Source organism: Thermochaetoides thermophila (assembly GCF_000221225.1).
Source record: "Thermochaetoides thermophila DSM 1495 unplaced genomic scaffold scf7180000011806, whole genome shotgun sequence".
Classification (NCBI taxonomy): Eukaryota; Fungi; Ascomycota; class Sordariomycetes; order Sordariales; family Chaetomiaceae; genus Thermochaetoides; species Thermochaetoides thermophila.
The window spans coordinates 515,298-535,835 of record NW_006383023.1 but is presented as its reverse complement, the minus strand read 5'-3'; the positions used below and the strand labels follow the sequence as shown (position 1 = coordinate 535,835).

Below are 20,538 nucleotides of genomic sequence, written 5' to 3'. Positions count from 1 at the left end.
TCTTCATGAACTCCTTGGTCTCTTTTCACAGTAACACCCCAGTTCTGGGACAGGTAGAATCTCCTCATCGAAGGCCAGATACAGAATATTTCTGTCAGTCGAGGAAACACTAGAGTCCAGGCTCAGGTTAATGCAGCTGGCAGGCTAAGGAATACCTGACCGACCAGCTGTTGGAGCATACTAAGATCTATCAACAGAGGCCTATCGGTTACAGACTGCGATCTCCAACATCAGTATGAGGAGCCATTATCTATGGGAAGTCTGATGCAATCTCGAATTAATCCCCATCGATGTGATGATATTGGAGAGCTGACTACCTATCACAATCTTCCAGCAGCTGATAAAGGACACTTACTACCTGCCTCTTCATGATAACCTGCTTAATAACTTGCAGATGTGAGGACTTGAAAAGGTTGCATCGAGTTCCTGGGACCTGGGATGCCCTCCCAAAAAGCCTTCATGTTTCCAGCACAGCTGAGGATCTCGATCAACTTTTCAGAACTTACAACACACGTACTGTACGGACTGTATAAGGTGTTAGTTTGGCCCACAGGAAAGACAGAGAAATCGGTGAGTTCTCCAAAGCAGGCATGGGCTGTATAGAAGCCAACAAGGTTGGAATCATACTGTCTAGCAGATATGCTGTTTGCCAATCTCCATTGCTGGATTGAAGATCTCCAGCAAGCCAGGGACCAGATGGAGATGGAGTTATCTGACGAGGACGCCACGGTCTCGTTGCCGGTCTTGGGATAGTGTCTTCTAGCCCAGGGATTGCGAACAAGGGCTGGACTATATGTCCACCTTAACTCATGCCTTACCTTTCGACACAAGCCAAGGCTGACATCTCCTCCATAGGTCAGAGCATGCGCCGCAGCGTATTCGGTTCTTTCACTTCCACAGACACGACCCGGATGACAGAAACAGGTCGCCGTTCAGGTAAGTATTTCCCAGACCGGTTGTCGTGTTGGTCCAGGTTGCATGACGCACCACGAGTGCCGGAAGGGTTCCGGGGCCGCGAAAAGGCTGGGTCGGGAGCTTCCCGCCCTTCGGTATGGGCTTACAGGACAGGTTGGGTAAGGGGTAATTGGCGACATTGGATTGGCTGATGCCGGATGGCTCAGCTTTCACCGGTTCCAATGCCAGGTCGTAATTGATAAGGCTTTGTCGTACACTTTGGGTCGATATTGGCATGTATTGGATTCCTACAACCGAATTTTTTCAGCTGTAAGTTGGATACCTGCCTTTCCTCGATCGCAAACTACGTAGCAAGGCGTTGTTTTCGATCAACGGCGGCCAGCACAATAGGGAAGTCACGCCGGCGCTAAAGTGTTAGCCCCTGGTCTAGAAGAGCTTCTAGAAGTGCTGAGGGTGGTCTTGGGAGATGGCGCTAGCGAGGAGGTGAGGGGCAACGACGCCGATCACCAAGCGGAGTCTGGTCCGCTATGGTTGTCACCAACAAGCCATTTGGCGAACATTAGGGCGATAACGCGGTGGCTGATAGAAGCAGCGGGTTTGTTGAACATAGCGAAAGAAAGACAGGGGACGGTAGGTGTAAGTTGGGCACTGTGTGGCAATCATAATGCTTTCCGCACTTTCTGCTGCCCAGACAAGGGAACGGTGTCTTTTTTTCATCAATTTCGGGCGCTTGTCAAGATACTAAGAATAACCATCTGATGTCTGAAAGTTAGGACCTGCAGAAGAAATCGGTTACCACAGCCAACAATTCCGTGGAACGCTAAACTGGACGCGCGAAACTGTGGAGGAATGCCGCCGTCTCTGCATCATGGCTGCCGAAGCGTTCAAGGGTGCCTGGGCATCCCATGATGCACATACATCATACGTACTTGTTACGTGGTGCAGTTGTCTTGGATTGGGGTCTCGAACAGCTTTGCCCCAGTGCCAACGAGCAATCCCCCAGTTCAAGGCAGGTCCTGATGATGCTTGGCTAGGAGTAGTAATCCAGGATGTCCCACAACTCGTACCTCGCCTGGAGGGAGATGCAGCGTGGCTGGGGATGGTGTCGACGTAGTTAGACGCCAGCATCAGCCAAATGTTTTCCTTGAGAATCATTTTCTCTTTTTTCGAACGACGAACGGCCCGAACCCCTTCGGCAGGATCGCAGAGAGGGAGGGCGTGGGCAACCTGACAACGGTCAATCTGAAGATCGGAGATTTTTCCTTTCTTTTTCTTTTAGGAGATAGCTTCACATCTCCTTCAGCCCGGCAAGGAGGAGGAGGAAGAGAGCTGGAAGCCATGACACGATCGCTCTCGCAGCGAAGTAACATTGTGCAAATAGCTTCGCTGGCCTTTTACCCAAGAGGCTTGCCCGCATTTTGTCACAGGGCCACCGCGCCTTGGTTCAAGGGACAGTGTATGTCCACAGGCGGAAAGGTGCGGGGGGCTTGAAAGTTTGGTTCTTCCAATCAGCTTTAACTCTTAGCTCGAACTTGTAGCAGGGTTGGGCAGAAAGTCGGAAGCCCCAACCTGAGAGGGTTAGGGTTTGGTCTTTCAAAAAGGCCGATCCAGCCCTCCCATTTGTCTATAGTTCAAAAGTGACGTTATTGTCAGACAGGGTTCCCTTCTCTAGTCAGCCAGACAAGTGGCTGTCAAGCGCGCTGCTGGAAAGCCTTTTAGGAAAGCAATCAAGGCTTCTGGAACCGCTAGAAAGCAGACTATCGTGTTCTGGGCTTGGTCTAGAGGAGGCGAAGAAGCCCTGTGAAGCAGCTGGAAACCTTGCAGCTCCCACACTCATTCATGTGCCAAAACCTGCCAAGAATGTCTGTGCGCAGAGAGCGGCGCCCCCGAGCAGCTGCGGACCTAAGGCAAGTACATGAAAAAGCGGGGTGGGGTGGGCTTTCAAGACTGCTGCTCACATCCTCCCCTCACAGGGCAAAGACAGGGCCCCTCGTCTAGACATCACAGCTCAACTTTCATCTGTTTCCTGAATCGGATATCGTCACAGTCAGTTGACTTTGCTGGAAACCCGACTAAAGACACTGGTGTACCTTAAGCAGTGGCGTTTTACTTCATGAGTCAAATTCTCTGTGTCGGACTTGTAACTATAAATTGCTTTGAACGCCGGTTAAACCTTAGTCGCTGGGTAACTTACCGTATGTAAATATCCTTTCGAAACTTGGCGCCTGGGAATCGCCTAGTGGTGCCCTCCCTGATTGGCAATCATACTGCAGAATAGCCTCAAGGAGACTGCCAAGCGCCTGAAAAGGCGCTAACTTCGCTGGGTTGATGTGCTTTTTCTTGGTATTCCTCGCCCAAATGACAGGATCGCTGCTTATAGAAAGAGAGAAGTGGGCGTTAGTCTCGGGGCTTTTGTGGGGTAGGAAACCTAAGCGGCAGACATTGAACGAGGACTCAGGAACTTGTGTTTGCTGGAGCCTGGGGCATCGTTGCTTGCAGTGGTCTTGGGAGAGCAGCAGCAGACAATATTTGGTAGGCTACTGCGTGGGCTGCGTTAGCTAGGTAGCTGGCTGGTCTCTGACGTGCTCGGATCCGGCACCGTCAGGAACAGCTGCGTCAGAAAGGTTCTTGAGTCCACGTCCTCAATGGCATGCTGCTTGAATGCTGTCAGCAACATCTTGCCACAGTTAAATGGGATCTTCTCACGCGAATTCCAACTGGTTGTTTACCGGTATCTCCCACGCCCTGTCAACCGCCCGTAACTCGGGCAAAAGGCACCACGAATGCCCGGCCGCACCGTGCTGTTCTTACCTCTCAGCCGCGGCCCGGGCCGGCGATGGGCGGGGATGGCGTCGGCATTTCGGCCCTGTAAGCCCAGTGGCGTCTTTAGAGGCGCAGCTTCTGCCCAGAAGCAGTCCTCTCAGCTCCAGAACTAAGTTCCTGTTTGGGTAGGCGGTGTTGGTCATCGTGGCCCAAAATGGTGCAGGAATCAGAGTCGCGGGATCCAATCGCAAGCGTGGATCTGGACAAGGAGTAGAAAAACCGGCAGAATTTGTCGTGGGTTTTGCTGATGTTGAGATGTGCACAAAGAATTGGGCACGGAAGCCGTTCAATAGTTTGCGCATACGCGTGCAGTGTATGCTAGCCGTAGCTGCAGGTTTGGGCTGGGGATAACTTTGGTTTGTGTAGTGTAACGCTGTGTGATGACGCTGCCCATCTTGCTTTCTTGGCTGCAGCAGCCCCTTGCAGACGTTCGCTGTTTCAACGCTCTTCTTATGGCATAGTGGGCTTGGGTAAGGGTTCAGACAGCTTCGTGGGCTGGGTTGTTAGGCACAGCTCAGCCGTGTCTTGCTCCTTTGACATCCTCGATGGCTTCCACACTGGTGTCTGTCTTTGTAGGTGGCTGCGTGATCGGCCTTTCTCGATTGCATCTTAATGGTTTTTCTCCTCGAATTTCCAAGTTCGGGCCAGATGGCTGGACAGCGCCATTGAGCCTCGCGTAGAAAGGGAAAGTAGAGTTGTTCGGAACTCCTGGAAGCTGTCAGAGAAGGGTACGGACATCGTTTAGCAAACTGTCGCGGAGTTCAAAATGAGATGAACGTGTCCTCGATAGTTAGGCGGCCAAGCAACCTCCTGCAATTCGACTGTCTCGGGCTGTTTGGAGCCGTTGGTTGGTATCTGGTCCATAAGGGGTATGCACAGCGCCGTAGAATGAAGAGTATTGCTCCGGCATGTCTGGCAATGGGGAGAAAGGATGGGAAGAAGCCTGATGCTCTGCTGAGGATCGATGGATTGCGCCGAACCTCTGGTACCAATGATATCGAATCCTGATTTTGTTGTAAGCCGTTGGATAACCATTTTGGGGAACTTTCTTCAGGAGAGCTCTCCTATTTCGGTCCTCCAAAGCCTGGTTACCACAGGAAATTTGACCAAGGTCGAAGGGACTTTGTCTTCGAGCCTTGCTGCTTTGGAGATGACGTGATGATCTGGTTGTTTCTCGTTAGCGAGAGTACCATCCATCCTTCCTCATCTCTTCGACGGGCGTATCGCAATATATACCACACAGACGTTGCCTAGGAAGTCCCCTTCGGCTCCAAAGCCTAAGATTATATAGCAAATCCTCATCTCCATCGACCAAGCTTGGAGAACTGGATCTCACCTGCAAGAGTTCGTCTGAACTCTCAACTGCCGATAACCGGTTATTCATGCGCATATCCCGCTCGTACATGGTGGCATATCCTTGTGGCTCCCGGATTCCGGATCCGCCGGCATCCAGGAACGGGACCTTGCAGACTGGAGGTGTGTGAACAAAAGGATGAGTCCAACAGACATCCAGCACAGAGCCTCCGGTGATGGCGTGGGGGCTGTGTAGTAACCTTGGATAGGGGGAATGATGTGGGATGCATCGAAGCGAGTCTTATGGCTGCTGCTGGCTTGCATGGTAAGCTATAATAGCCCATATTATTGCCAGGGGTTGTTAGGTAGCAAGTGAAACATCACCGCCGATTGGAGCGCCTACAGAGTCACCTTCACACTTCACACCCACCGTTGGAGAGAGCATGTGAAGATGGAGAAAACAATCTTCTCGATGAACGCGATTCCAAACGGTTCTGTTCTTCTGACAGAGTGCGGAAGCCTTGCCAAGTGCTTTAGGCAAGGTGTCCTGGCTAAAACATCTCGTTCCATCATCTAAGAATACCTGTTTTATCTCAATGCAGTCTCTTATGAACAAAAAAAAGCCTGTATCGTTAGAGATAGAAACGTTGATAGCTCTTCTCCAGGTATAACCTCACGGCTGTTGTCCCCCGGATGGGAGAATGAGGTCCAACGGCTCTCCAGGTTTTGGCGTGTGCGAGCAATGTCTCATTCATACAACAAACGATTAACCTCACCAAGCCGTCAGCTTTATATAGCCCGAGTCTATGATGTTCGTATCCTGGAATCATATTTCAAAGTGTTGTTCGCTCTCAAGTATCGCTGCTCAATGCTATGTACAAGTGCTGAAGCTCGTTTACACGATGTCCCCTGCCTCATCAACATGTTCATTCCCTTCCTTTCCATTTCCAACTTCTTTATTTCCCAAACTACTGTGTAGTTGTCCAATTGTCTCTCCAGTTCCTCCACTCTTCCCCGTCATACCCCCGTGTGGTATGCTTCCTGCAACTGATCTCATGTGTCGCGGCCTGCTGGCTGGCTCTGGGGCGTGAGTAGCGGCCTCTAAGCTCCTGTTCATCTTTCCCCTCTGCCATTTGGCGAACGCCCGAATCGGAGGCAGACACGGAACGATGATGCTCACAGCTACCTCGATTCCGGTCCATATCGCGGCATCCGTGTAGTCCCAAGTTGGATTTGGCGAGTTTCCAAAGGGATGCATAGCCCTCAACCGGATGCAACTGGTAACAGTGACGAAGAAACCGATGGAGAACATGGCAATTGCACTAGCCTTGTCCCGCCATGAGATTCGGAGCTTCCAGAGTAGGGGAAGGGGCATGATGAGGATGACAACGTCCTGCGCGATGCTTGACAGGGCGGCGGCGTAGCTAGCTTTGTTGATATCGAGACAACGGTGCTGACCAAAAGGCCCACGCTTCCATTCCTCCCATATGTAGTTGATAGGGACACACTGGAAGAGTTGGAGGAAGACAAAGATGATGCCAGAGAGGGCTATCCAGCCCATGACCGCCATGGTTAGAATGCGGAAGCGGTGCTGTGGAAAGACCCTCAAGTAGAAGCAGAGTATAGATAGCTTGGTGAGGGCGAGGATTGCGAGATAGAGCGTTTCGGCAATGTAGATGAACTGTTGGTCAGTTGAAGGTTTTCAGTTGGTGATAGGAAGGAGATCTCAATTACCATCATGGTGCGAGTCATGGACGAGGCCTCGACGGTCCAGATGTCAACTCCAATGCCCCTATGTGCCGCTGGTGTCGTCATTATAAGTTGAGTTGAGAAAAGCGAAGAGACCCTCCAAGACGTACCAAAGGATCCAACAATTTCGAATGGTACATAAAGAATCTGCCACATGGGACAACAAAGTGTAAGAGATGTCCTATTTTCGACTTTGGAGGCATATACTTACCATGGCAAGGCCCATGATCCAGTCGTCTAGTTCGAGCCTGGAAGCCATCTTCCAGCGAGCCCATAATCTCAAGAGTGCACATACAATTGCTGGTCCTTCGATTACTAGCGGCGCTAGAAGATCTCGTTTCCGTGAGCGCAGTGGCGTAGAATAGACGCCCCAGGCTCCTCGAGCCGTCTCTGCGGAATGATACAGTTAGCGTCAGTCTGCGAATACACATTTGGAGTGATGGGAGAGGAGTATTCTCGCTGAGTGGTGGCAACTTTCCCGCAAATCAGGGGACGGGGGTGAGGTCGAAGTAGGCTGAGATAACAGGCTGGGATGACGATGCAGAGTACAACGGATATGCAAGACGAATTGAGAAAACAAAAGAAACTGCGAGACCAACCAATAGCCTCCTCCAAACTACACATCTCCCACCCACTCAACTCCCTCTCCTTACTTCCTCCATCCTCCCCCCTGATACAAGCCATCACTGCAAAGAAATACTCAACCTCCGTCCCATTTCCACAAAGACACTCCCTCGCCGCAGCGTCGATACCCGGCTCACTTGCTTCATCAACATCGTCACTGCGCCCCAATACCCCTACGCCTCTCAAAACCTCGCCATCCCCCTTACCCCTCCCGCCGCAAACATCCCAATCTCGATCAGCCGTACGGCTACCGTAAACAGCGTCCACATCGTCCAGACTAGAAACATGCACGTAAGGATGTTTGCTATTATCAAACAAGTCACGAGTATCATCGTGGCTATCACTGAAGGCGGGCGCCCTGCGAGGAGCAAGGTTATTGCCTGTACTTGGGGTCGAACAGGCCACTTTGGCGCCCTCGCGCTGAAGAGTGATCTCGATTACGCAGCGGCGGGCGCAAGGGGGAAGGGTATCTGCGACGGCTTCGAGGACGGTTTTGGTATGCTTGGCGTGGCGAGGTTTCCAAGAGGCACTGGGGGGCGCTGGACGGGGAAGCAAGAGGGAGGTTGAGGATTCCGTCGCGGGGGTTAGGTCGAGGGAAGTTGTGCTGTCGGCGGTTGTTGAGTATTTTGTCGATGGGTATACCTGTTTAGGGAAGATCAAGAGAAAGAGGAGCAGCAAAGAGGGTATACGGGCGACGAGAGTGATAAAGAGGCAGAGAAGTTGGTAGGAGAAGGCGAGGGAAAAGCAAAAGGACATGTCACCAACTCATGTGCGAGTTGTCAAGTGACGAGGAAGAACAACATCAAGTATAGGAGTTCTTACTAGGTTGTCGGCATGGAAGTTAAATCTGATGTTGAAGCAAACTGCAGATTATGACCAAACTTGAAGGGCGTACGTCAACTTCAAAAACGGCTCGGTAAAGGAGAACATGCCTCTATGGTGATGTCAAGATCAGGAGCACCTGCCTCAACCTCCATACCATGTCTGGAAAGCATCTTGGGGGATGAATTGCATACCTACTAGATTCTCGACTTAGAGAGCAAGGAAGACCAAGGGCTGGGCGGCAGGAGCTCCTGAAGAGCCTCTAAAGGAGGTAAACAACAGGTGAACTCATACTTAATACTGAAGGACAAATAAAGACAATCAGAGCAGCATAAAACAGCCAGGAGATTCTAAAAAGGACTTTCAATTGGCCAGTATGAGTTAAGACAAAACACTTAAAATAAAAAAAGGGGGGGGGGGGGTGAGGAAGGGAGTGATATTGATCGAAACTGGTTCAGATTCACGATTATTTTCATTTCTGTCTATCATCTCGTCAACCCATTCCCATGCCCATGGATAAAATCCGACAAACAAGCTGAGAAACATCCACATAAAAGTAGAACAAAACCTGGTATCATAGCGCCACAAACCTCAAAACACATTCTTCCTTAATCACTTCACCTTACTCATAATCGTCTCCGGGCCCCTCACTACATCCATCTGAGCGGCTCTCGATTTAACCGCATTTAGCATGGCCCGATCAAAATCATCCCTCGCTCTAAGCACCGCTTCAACCCAGCTAATCTGCAGATCCCAGTACGCCGTCTTAAACGCGGCAAAAGTATCTGGCACAGCCTCCTTCTCGACCGACAACAGCTGCAAGAACGGCTCGGTAACGCGCCACGTCTCCTTGATAGAGTTCGCCAGCGCCGGGTTGGGTAGCGCGTTGAAAAAGTCGAAGGCCGTCTTAAGATCGTCGTAGATCTTGTCCTGGAACTGGTCTGTTCGGCGGAACTTGGCGCCTTTGTTGCGGACTGCGCTGAGGTAGCGGACGAGTAACTCGTCCGCCAGGATCTCGACGAAGATATCCACCAGGGAGTGGTGCAGCACTTGCCGGTAATCGGCGATGTACTCGTCCAGCGTGGCCGCCATGCGCGCCATGTGCGTGGTGGTGTACCAGCGCGGGGTGAAGAAGTCGGGCATGACAGACTTGAAATCGACAACGAATATGAGCTGTGCGAACTTGGTCATGCACCAGGTGGCTAGGTCGAGGTAGCCATCGCGAAGGGCAGCGACTTCGGCCTCGGCGCGGTCCATGTATGCTGGCGAGACGAGCGGCGCGAACTTGCGCCGGAAATCGGTCAGGTATGCTACCCGGCCGCCGCCCGCACCCTCGGGGTCTCCCTCATCCGCATCGTCGATGCAAGCAATCTGGTCGTTGGCCGTCGCCACAAGCCAATCCTGCAAGGGACCAAACCCGTCCAGCTCGGTAACCTTCCCGCTCTCATACTTCGCCGCTTCCTCCTCAAGCATCTTCTGCCAGTTCTGCTGTCTCTGCCTGAGGCGCTGGAACATAGCATCTACCACACCCTCGGCAACATCAGCGCGTTTCGAGTTAGCAGCGGCATCCAGTTGACCACGCAGCATGCGCCACAAATCGACAAGATTCTTCGTCCGGAAGTAGCCATACTCGTCCTGGTCGAGGTTGGCACCCTCGACGGTGCGGTCGGCAAAGTCCTTGCGCTCCTGGGCCTGGATGCGGCCGATCCATTCGTCAAGGAACTTGATGATGAGCTGGCGGAAGTCGCGGACAAGTTCAGTCTCGCGGTTGTCGATGACGTGGGGGGTGAGTTCATCTTGTTTGAAGCCGAGCTTGCCCATCTTGCGGTAGTACTTTTCGGGCCAGCCGACGATTTCGAGGGTGTGGCTGGATGTTGTTTGCGGGTCGTCGATGAGACCGATCAGGAAGTCGTGCATCATGGTGTGATAGATGTTCGTCCATGTCTTGAAGATCTTCCATTTCTTAGGCATGAGCTGTACCATGCCTAGGCGGACCGTGTTGAGGTCGTTGAAGTACCAACGTAGGCTCTTCTCGAGAGCGCCTGGGTCGTCCATGAACTCGGCACGCGTCTGCTCGAACTGGCTCTCACCAATTTTGCGGATGGCACCGAGGAAGCGGTCCTTGTAGCCACGGACGGTCTTTGCCCCATCAGTGATGCTCTGGAAGCGCACTGCCATCTCCTTGTGGTCCTTGAGCGCCTCCTGTAGGGCCAGCACGCGCTGGTCGCTGCGTTCTTCGGCTTCGATGACGAGAGCGAAGCGAACGACTAAGCTCGTATTGTCGGCTATAACCAAGTTGATCAGACTGCGGGCGATCAGATCGATATGGTCGTCGAACCAAGCAATAGCCTCATCCAGCCGAGAAAAGTAATCCTCCAGTGTAGCCTGCAAACCGGGGTCATCAGCACGCTGTATCTGCTCCATCGCATCATCCCTTATGTTCCTCAGCTGTGTCAACTCATAGTGCACAGCCAACAAGTTAGGCATATTCTCCGCATCCTCGTCATCCTGCCTCAACATATCATTAATCGCCGCTAACCGATCATTAAACGTCTCAAGATTCCTCCTCATCGTCTCAACCGCACCAAAATTCCGATGCGCCTGCGACACAAGGTTGATGGTAGCGAAATCGGCAATCATGTTCTGCGACTCGGAGCACAGCCGGTCGATCTTGATCATCTCTTCCTTTATCTGCTGCACCGTCTTTTGCCCGTCGACGAGTCCGTTCATGCCGGCCTGCGCGGTCTCGAGCTGCTCGCGCAGGCCGGCGCGTAGTTGCGAGTCGACCGCGGCCTTCTTGCGAGAAAATTCAGCTTTTAATCCCGCGATCTTGTCCAGGTCGTCGGGGTGCCGTAGAAGCTCTGATAGCTTGACCGGCGGCACGTCCATGTTGACGTCGGTGACGGCGTCAGCGTGGTTGGTTTTTTTTGGCTGTTCCCGGGGTTAATGATTCAGACCATTTCTTGGTCGGGCCAGTTCCAGGGCCCGTATTTTGGCAAACTGCACGGCAGCTGGGTAAGCACGGGAATGGCGGTGGTGTAGATTTGTTGTCGACGTTGAGGTTGAAGATGCCCCTCCAAGGCCTTGCAGTTCAGCCAGCAGCCGGCGTCCTGGCTGCTCGGCAGGGGTCTGTGGCCTGTGCGCTGACCATGAACCCACTTTGCCAAGCTTCAGCAGAGCTTGAGCTCTAGCTTCTGAGGGGCCGAAGATCACTTGCGTCTGCGCCGTCATCAGTTGAGCTTTGTCAGGTTGGAGCATGATGAACTGCCAGTATTGAGTACATTTAAGCTGAATTTTGTGATGGAGTTTCTAGGAAATCTCAAATAGCCTCCTGGACACCCAGCAGGCAACTAGACATTTTAGTACCTTCATTAGTTTCAAGCTATCATCTCATGGTTCAAGGGCTTCATGACACATGAAGATTCGAATCTATTGTCCAAAATTTAGCTTCCCGAGATTGTTCGATATTATAACAGACAAGTAGTGTGTACGGACTTCATGTTTTTTTTTGGCCCCGTGAAGCAAAAGTAACGGCTTACTATCGGAAAGAAAGCTTCTGAGGTAAAGGGTTTGAGATGTCTTTCCTGGTCCCCCAGAAGAGGGATATCTTCAGTGATGAGAAGAGTTGGCTGGTCTTTTTGCTGATATCGTGTGCCATAGAGGGAACTTACCAGGCTTCGACGACGTTGTTTCGCCAGTATTTCTCCTGAGACACATTTAAACCGCCAAACTGTTCCCCCTCCCCTCCCCTCCCCCCCCCCCCTTTCTCTCCCCCCAAAACAAAATCAAATGACATCACTCCCCCTCCCTTCACAGCACACACAGCACATGCACAGTCTGGCCAAGGAAACACCACATCTTGTCTACTCTATCGGCGGTATACCAATATACACACCACCAGCAGCCTCCGTCTATTAGGACGGCAGCAGCATTTCTTCTTCTTCCCTTTCCCCTCTAATAAAAAAAACACACTTCCCTCTCTCCCTCTAACCTAAACGCCGAGAGAGCAGCACCCCACACACTTGATTGACTCTAGACGCAAAATGCATCACCTCCCACTTAACCACGGGGGCTAGGTCAGTGAGCAGACCACCTCTCATGCTGCTCCAGCCATTAACCCTCTTCCATCGCCAGACCGAGCCGAAGGATATCGAACGAGACGGCGACGATGAAGTCGAGTTACGACGGATTTTAGTTCTTGGCGGGGTGGTTGAGCTGGAAGACTGTTATATTCAACTCCGTCAGCATTTCCCCTGCAAAATAATACTCTTTCACATCCTCTCGATCTAGTAAAAGAGTAGCAAGCAAAGAATGAGAACAAGGCAACGCACAGGCAATGCCGAAAGGCGTAAAGAACCCAACGAAGCAGAAGGTCCAATACTTCCAGGCGAAGCCCTTCTTGCGGGGGTCGAAGGGCAAGTTGGAGTAGGGGCCCTCGGGGTAGTGGTAGGGCGAGGAGAGGCGAACGCGCGTGGTGGTGAAGGCGCGGCGGGCCACGACGGCCTGGGTGGTGGAACGGACGGCGGCGCGGGCGGCGATCATCTTTTGCAGAGGCAAGAAAAAAATATCCAGTCAGCGATTTGCTCGGGTTATCTTCTATGCTCGAGTGTGTGGTGGTAATATGCGGCAGCAGGTATTCCAGATCCCAAAACTCTTCCTGTTCTGTCCGTCCGTGGCAAACCAATCGAGTCTGATCCAATTGAGCCAATTCCCCCTCCCCCCTCCAAGCAAACGCAAACAACAATTGGAGACCTTTCTCAAGCTCTCAAATACGGGAAGAAGCGTACTTTTTCTTTCTGTTCTTTAGTTGTCGTAGCCCACAACGGGTCTTGTCTATGCTGGGGTCGACGGTGGTAGTGGTGGTGGTGGTGGTGGTGGTGGTGGTGGTGGTGGTGGTGGTGGTGGTGAGCAGTGAGGTGAATTCTTGAGAGGAGCTTCCGGGTTGTGACGCTAGCAATCGGGAAACCTGGTGCTCGGATTGGAGGGAGCTCGGCTGAGGTGGTGTGATTTTTGTCTTCCTGGGCGCTGTTTTCGCCGACCGTAGAGGTGGGTATGAAAGCTCGGCTGATTATGTAAGCATATTCCCTTCGTCAAGTGACATCCACATGAAGATTGAAAAAGATCACAGGAGGAAACAACACACATCAGATTGAAGGGTGTCGAAACCTAAGACTTCATGCTTATGTACAGCTGCTGTCCGTCTACTCTACGCTAGGGATATCTGGCCCAAACACACTACCTATGCATACCCGCATACCCAAGAAGCCTGCCTGCCCCTTACACTCTACTCAAATACAAGCTCATCCCCTTTTCTTCTTTACCGCATCGTCACCAACTCCTCAGCGCTGGTCGGGTGAATGGCAACGCAGTTATCAAAGTCCGCCTTCGTCGCGCCCATCTTGATCGCGACGCCAAAGCCCTGCAGGATCTCAGCACTGCCCAAGCCCATAATGTGCAGACCAACCACGCGCTCCTCCGGCCCAACACAGACAAGCTTGTAGCTGGTAGGCGCCTTCTGCTCGGGCTCCATCATGGCGTAGTACATGGCGATGAAGTTGCTCTTGTACACCTTGACGTTCTCCTTGCCATACTTCTCAATCGCCTGCGGCTCGGTAAGGCCGATGGCGCCGACCTCCGGGTGTGCAAAAACGACAGAGGGAACATTCTCGTAGTCTAGCTTAGCAGTACGGAACTGCTCGGGGCCATACAGGCGCGCAGCAAGCTTGCGACCGGCGGCGATGGCCACGGGTGTGAGCTCAACCCGACCGGTCACGTCGCCCAGCGCATAGATGTTCTCGACGCTCGTATTCTGGTACTCATCCACCACGATGTAGCCCTTCTCGTCTGTCTTGACACCGGCAGCCTCAAGACCGAGGCCCTGCGTTGCCGGCTTACGACCAATCGCCCAAATGAGATGGTCGACGTCGCCGATGACGCCCTCGCCGTCGCCCTCCTTGTAGTGGATGGTTAGCTGGCCGGTAGTCGCGTCCTTGTCAACGCGGGTCAGCGCGCTGCGCTTGTGCAGCTTGACGCCCAGCCGCTCGTACTCCTTGGTCACGCCCTCCTGGATCATGGGGTCGAAGGCGCGCAGGAAGTGGTCGTGCCGGATGAAGAGGTGTGTCTCGACGCCCAGCGCATTAAACATGCCCGCGAACTCGACCGCGATGTAGCCGGCGCCAACGAGTGCGACCTTCTTGGGCAGCTTGTCGATGTCGAAGAAGCCGTCGCTGTTGGTGCCGTACTCGGCGCCCGGGATGGCCGGCGGCGGGCTCGGGTAGCCGCCGACGGCGATCAGAATCTTCTTCGCGCTGACGACAGTCTTGCTGCCGTCCTCCAGCGTCACTTCGACCTGGTTGGGCGAGATTAGCTTGGCCCAGCCGTGGACATATTCGACCTTATCGTTGGCGAGGTTGCGCTCGTAGATGCCGTTCAGACGCTTGACGTAGGCGTCACGCTTGGCCTTGAACGTGGCCCAGTCAAAAGGAGCAGTCTCCTGGACATTGAAGCCGTAGGCTTTGGAGTGATGGATGGTCTCGGCGATGGCGGCGGCATTGAAGGTAACCTTCTTGGGGACGCAGCTACAACACCGTCAGCAAAAGCAAAGACGAAGAGAAGCAACTAAGACTTACCCCACGTTGACACAGGTACCTCCCAACCGTTTACCCTCAATGATCATGGCCCTGGCGCCGTAGCGGCCACTAGCAGCGCGAGCGGCGCCGAGGCCACCACTGCCGCCGCCGATGACGAGGAAGTCTGTCTCCTTGGAGATTGGCGCCATCGCGAAAGCGGATGCGGAAAATTGGCGGTTTATGGTCTGAAGTCGTCCTGCAGCAGCACTTGACGAAAGCAGTGGGCGTCTCGCCAGCAAGAAGACGGATTGCATGGAAAGGAGGTTACTTGGGGTAAGATCACGGGGTATCGCGGGGTACTAATTATACCTATGCGGTATGCGGGCAACCGAAGGCCAAAAGAGGGGAGGAGGAACCTCAAATCTGCCAGGCGAGATGCAGATGTGACGACTGACAAATCCAATCCGAGCGAACGGAAAAGGGAAACTCGACAAACGAATGCAAAGTCGATGGATGGCGCAACCTCGCTGCTGTTGTGCGTCACAAGGAAAGAGGCTTACACAGGAAACCTTCTCCAGGCTTGGGAACTTCTGCTTACAAAACACACTACCGGAGACCAGATGCTCAGTCAGCAGCACACCACCACGAACACTTGGCACCTCTTCGGCTGCTGGTCACCGACTCGCCGATGTCTTAGATTTGGAATCTCGGATTTACAAACGGTGCCCCACCTTGCGCTCGCGCGATGGACGGCGAACTCGAACCTGAGATGCCCCACCATTTCAAAACTAGGTTTGGGGAATCGCCGATCCAGGGCCCGATTATGTAATCAGCGACAGTCTTCTAGAAACCCTAACCCTCTTCTGACATCATCTTGCAGTGAGCCGAGCCAGCCTGCTGGGAGCTGACTCCTCAGCAATATCCAGAGCCATCAGCGCTTGTGGATAAGTTTGTCCAATTGACAATTTGGTCGAGGGCAAGTTTGAAGAGAGTGGGAGGCGAGAGTCTTGGGTTGTTAATTCGGAGGTGACGACCCCGAAGAGGGTCACAATCTCGGAGTCTGTTCCTAGGCTGAGTTTTGATCCATGAATAGCGGATGAATGGAAACTTCAGGGTCCTGAATAATTCCATCTTGACCACTCCTCAATGTATACCAGTGCTGGGCCTAGGGGCAACTTATAATCCTCGACTTGAGGAACCAAATTAAGATATCGTTTTGTTTTCTTCTCTCGCGAGACTCAAGTCAAGTTATTTTCCCTCCTCAACCTCGATAAGGTTGAGCTCGATCATCATGCCCCGACCCAGCACTCCTCCTCGACTCCTTGACGAAACAGCCGTCTACATCCGGGCGCTCTGCAGCTCCTGCGGTCTAACCCAGTCTGGTCCGAAAACCCTACTCGTCCAGCGCCTGCGTCACGCAGCCAGGCGGCACAAACCACTGACATCCTCCTCCCGCATCCTCAGCATCGACCTCGGCCTCAAGAACTTCGCCTTCTGCCTGCTCAGCCCAGCACGATCAACAAAAGAAAACAAAAACCATTCTATGGGTGCGCTGTTGAATACGCCGGTGCATCTTCATGCGTGGAATAGGCTGGATTTGACGGCTGCGGTGCAGAGTTTTGGGGCTAGGTCATCGCCGTTGAGGCCGGAGCCGTCATCATCACCACTGGAGGACATCATCGCTGAGACGCAGCCCTCGAAAAAGGATCAGCAGGAAGACACGCTTCCTGACGACATGTTCTCACCTGCCCGACTATCCCTCGTCACGGCCCATCTCGTCCGGACGCTTCTTCTGCCTCTACGCCCAACACATGTCCTGATTGAGAGGCAACGTTTTCGCACAGGTGGTAATGCAGCAGTATCTGAATGGACGCTGCGTGTGGGAGCTCTGGAAGCCATGATCCATGCCACATTGGGGACGTATCGAGACATTCTGAAGGATAATCAAGCGCTCTCGACAGCAGGGTCGGGTAAGGGGTTGCCGACTGCTCAGGGGTCGGTCACCGGAGGCGAGTCAGCTCTATCGTTGGCTGCCGGATTAGAGAGTGTCAGCTCTGTCGTGCCGAAGCAGGTAGCTGCATATGTGTTTCCAGTTGCAGGCGAAAACACTGCTTCTGCTGTTGAAGAAGACGTGGATGAAGAAGGCGATGAGACGAAGAAGAAAAAAAGATTTCGACTTATGCAGCTCTCAAAAAAGAAAAGATCAACATGCTAGGAAGCTTGTTGGCTCCGGAAGCCGGGATGGTGACGCCTGTAACTAAACAAGCTGAAGAGATGATCGAGGGCTATTTGGGTGGCTGGGAGTGGAGGAAGATGTCGAGGAAAGAGAAGGCAAAGAAGAGGAAAGATGGGGAAGTTGGAGAGAATGAGGAGAAGTGGACGCAGGAAAAGTTGGATGACTTGTCCGATGCAGTGCTCCAAGGTCTGGTGTGGCTACAATGGCAGCGGAACTTGGAAGAGATCGTCAGGGACTGGCCAGAGTTGACGGAAGGGCAAGACACCACCGATGTATAGACGACGGATGGCATGAGATGGGATAACAAGAGCATATTAGACCTAGACTAAGATAGACACCGTATATAGAAGATCCTAGTAAGTCAGGGTATCTCATTCACTCCAGTACTCGTAATCATCGAACCTGCCCTCTTCCCTCTGCGTGCTCACCCACTCTTCGCTTGCCAAACCGGCCATCATCCTCCTCTTCAGCCCTTGAGGATCTTTATGCCAGTCGCAGGCATAGTCACACTCTGGCACCTTCTCTTCGCCGAAATACTTGCAAATAAACGCATGGCGACACGTATCCGTGCTCTCGCAATATTCAACCAGACGACTTAGACTCCGCATCCTTGCCTCCCGGTTCGTGTCATTCGGTCCTCCATCCCGCATCACCATATTGCATACCCGATCCCTGTCCTCACGAGCATAGTACAAGAAGCAATAACTCGCATTCCCATCTCTCCCGGCTCTCCCAGCCTCCTGATAATACCCCTCAAAGCTCTTCGGCAGCCGCCAATGCACGACAAATCGAACATTCTCCTTGTCGATCCCCATACCAAACGCGGTGGTGGCAACGATGATATCGTACCCCGGCTCATTCGCGATCCATCTGGCCAGCGTCTCCTCCTTCACCTCTTTCGGCAGCTTCGCATGGAACGGCCTGGCCCCAATCTCCTCTTGCCTGAGTGCCGCGGCCAACATCTCACACTCATCCCTTGACAGCGTGTATATAATCCCCGGTACGTTTTGTACCCTCTCCCCCACCGCATCTAACTCCGCTTTCCTCTCCGGCTGCGACCGACGCGCATAAACACCCTTCAACCACGTCACAAAATCATCAAACCGATCATTCGCCTGATCACTCGTAAACCTTACCTCCAAATGCAGATTTGGCCTGTGCGCAGTCATGGTGAAATTCTTCAGTCTCTCCGGCGTCCTGTCCAGGCCCAACGTAGTCAAAATATCCCGCCTAACCTGTTCATTGGCCGTCGCTGTCAAACACATGATCGGCACATCAGGAAACATTTCTCGAAACCAGGACAGCCGTTTGAAGTCCTTTCGGAAATCGTGGCCCCATTCGGAGATGCAGTGCGCCTCGTCGATGGCGATACGGGCTAGCTCGCGCTGCTCGTGGACGAGGCGGAGCTGCCGGCGGAAGTGCTCGGAGGAGCAGAGCTCGGGGGTGACGTAGAGAAGCCGTGTGCGCGGATGGCCTGTGGCGAGGTCCTGGTAGATGTAATCGCGCTCAGAGGGCGGCGTGTTACTGTTGAGGGTTCGTGCGTCGACGTTGGCTGAGCGGAGAGATTCGACTTGGTTAATCTACGTAGTGAGCATTGAGCCTGTTGACCGTTGAGAGATAGAGATAGAGATAGAGAGAGAGAGCTTACCATAAGACTTAAGAGAGGTGAGACGACGATTGTAACTCAAAAAGGTGTTAGTCTTCAAGAGCCCTGAAAGACTCAGGGGCTGCATGGTCACTCACTTCCCCGGTTGATAACAGCCGGTAGCTGGAAACATAGGCTCTTGCCAAATGAGGTGGCTGCCTGAACGAAGACATCTTTGCCTTCCAATGCTGCTAGGATGATCTCGCGTTGATATGGTCTAGCCAAATCAGTAACCAAAACTTTATGTTGACTCTTTACCAGGACAGGAAGTTGAGGACTCAGGGGTACCTGAAGGACGTTTTGCCAAACTGTTGCCGCAAGGTAAAGTCGATGTCATGAAATGAGTCGTTCCTCCTTGCGAGAGGCATGATGGATAAGGATATGGTCTCTGGGAAATTTCAACTCTGTCATGTACCCGACGTTCTGAGATCTTTTCGTTAAAAGTGAGAGTGTAGGTACGTAGTTGTTGCCTGAGGCTAAGGAGTTGAAAGAATGGACGGACGTGGACGAGGACGAGTCCCTGCCAATGAGTTTCCTGACAAAATAGAAGACTCAACTCAAGTCTTCAGTTCGCTCAACTTCGACAAGACAACATTAAGGACAGTTAAAAGACTCAAGATAGCCAACTTGGACTTAATTTGAGAGGCCTCATAAAAGATTTGGAAACCAAACGTTGAGATCGTTGTTGACTGTCGAGTCGGAGCGGCGATTGGTTGCCGGGCCGCGGACAAACCGAAGCCATAGGTTTGACATCAGGGTTAGGGTTTGCATATGTTCCCGGCATGATGAGCCTCAGGTCCTGAAATCTGGACATGTAAGTTGGCAAGCGACCAAGACGCAAACTACGAGGATACACAGTTCACATAGCTGTCGCTCGTCTGTCAGATCTGTCCTCTAGAATGCGTAGATCTGACAACAGATACACCCAAGAGATTACATGTTTCGGCCCCTTGCCAAGGCTGCTCGTTGGCCGAGAGCAGCAGAGCTGAAGTCACTCCGGCATGCTGCCGTCTTACACCGGACTCGGGAAGTCCATGCCATTGCAATAGGCAGCTTGCCATCTTACTTGCTGAACGCGACAGACGGCACAGCTGCAGTGTAAGAAGCCAATTCATATCGAGCCGCCCGCAATGTGGCGCTGATTTGAGCGGATTCCAGACGCGCTCACGGCCAAGGACATTGTGCTTCGGCAGCACACTTGGAGTCTTACTCAACTCCGCACAGCAGCCGATGCCTTGGCTGCGCGGGCAGCGTTTCGTTTCAAATGCTGGAGAGAGTTGGAGGTTTTGCAGGTTGTCCATCTGACAGTGGCATCCATCTGTGCGGTGGCCCATCTGGGTAGCCGCCGATGCATCGCTTGGACCCAGCTAATGAGGTTGATTCCGAAGGAGGCAGCGGGCGGCCGTTGCGCTGCAGTTGCGAGTTGGTTGCTCTCAATGATCGATTGGGCGTTGCGAGGCCAGCTCACATTCCCAAATGCCCTGCAGAACGCCCAGAGATACCCAGAGAATTGTCCAGTCTTTGCTTGTCCCTTGCAGTTGTGCGGTACGCTGGCCCGTCCCGCTGTGTGCACGCCCCGGGCGTGGAGCCAGGGCTCGCGGGCTTCACGTCCTCGACGCGACCTGACAGGCTGGGGAGGAAAAGCGGGGGCTCCACCCGAAGACCAGGCCTGAGGTCAATGCCCCACTACCCCCTGTATGTTTCTGGATGCACCCCAAAACAGTTGCTGTGGAGTCACTCGATGAACCCCTATCGAAGCGCAGGGCGGGCGCTTTGTGCTTGTGGTCTCTTGGAACCTTTGGAACCTCTGGAACGCCGAACTGACTGGACCCGAGACGGGATCGCAGCAGCCGCTGTTCAGA

The 20,538-nt window shown here is 53.0% G+C and overlaps 5 protein-coding genes across 5 annotated transcripts; 1 reads left to right on the top strand and 4 right to left on the bottom strand.

The window, feature by feature from the left end:
• Window positions 1-4,988: 4,988 nt before the first annotated feature.
• CTHT_0001930 (putative integral membrane protein) lies at window positions 4,989-11,115 on the bottom strand (the record flags this gene model as incomplete). The annotated part of the gene is made up of 9 exons (XM_006690679.1): window positions 4,989-5,015; window positions 5,075-5,208; window positions 6,055-6,712; window positions 6,766-6,833; window positions 6,891-6,927; window positions 6,992-7,017; window positions 7,076-7,170; window positions 7,481-8,046; window positions 8,848-11,115. 9 exons carry the CDS (start codon window positions 11,113-11,115, stop codon window positions 4,989-4,991), a joined length of 3,879 nt encoding a protein of 1,292 aa, XP_006690742.1.
• Window positions 11,116-12,417: 1,302 nt separating this feature from the next.
• On the bottom strand, window positions 12,418-12,768 carry CTHT_0001920 (putative cytochrome-C protein; the record flags this gene model as incomplete). Its single annotated transcript, XM_006690678.1, has 2 exons — window positions 12,418-12,449; window positions 12,558-12,768. The coding sequence occupies 2 exons, from the start codon at window positions 12,766-12,768 to the stop codon at window positions 12,418-12,420; spliced, it is 243 nt and encodes an 80-aa protein (XP_006690741.1).
• A 775-nt stretch (window positions 12,769-13,543) lies between these two features.
• On the bottom strand, window positions 13,544-15,004 carry CTHT_0001910 (putative glutathione protein; the record flags this gene model as incomplete). Its single annotated transcript, XM_006690677.1, has 2 exons — window positions 13,544-14,804; window positions 14,856-15,004. The coding sequence occupies 2 exons, from the start codon at window positions 15,002-15,004 to the stop codon at window positions 13,544-13,546; spliced, it is 1,410 nt and encodes a 469-aa protein (XP_006690740.1).
• A 1,082-nt stretch (window positions 15,005-16,086) lies between these two features.
• On the top strand, window positions 16,087-17,309 carry CTHT_0001900 (endodeoxyribonuclease-like protein; the record flags this gene model as incomplete). The annotated part of the gene is made up of 2 exons (XM_006690676.1): window positions 16,087-16,866; window positions 17,079-17,309. The coding sequence occupies 2 exons, from the start codon at window positions 16,087-16,089 to the stop codon at window positions 17,307-17,309; spliced, it is 1,011 nt and encodes a 336-aa protein (XP_006690739.1).
• Window positions 17,310-17,402: 93 nt separating this feature from the next.
• On the bottom strand, window positions 17,403-18,764 carry CTHT_0001890 (ATP-dependent helicase-like protein; the record flags this gene model as incomplete). Its single annotated transcript, XM_006690675.1, has 2 exons — window positions 17,403-18,583; window positions 18,680-18,764. The coding sequence occupies 2 exons, from the start codon at window positions 18,762-18,764 to the stop codon at window positions 17,403-17,405; spliced, it is 1,266 nt and encodes a 421-aa protein (XP_006690738.1).
• Between the last annotated feature and the right edge of the window lie 1,774 nt (window positions 18,765-20,538).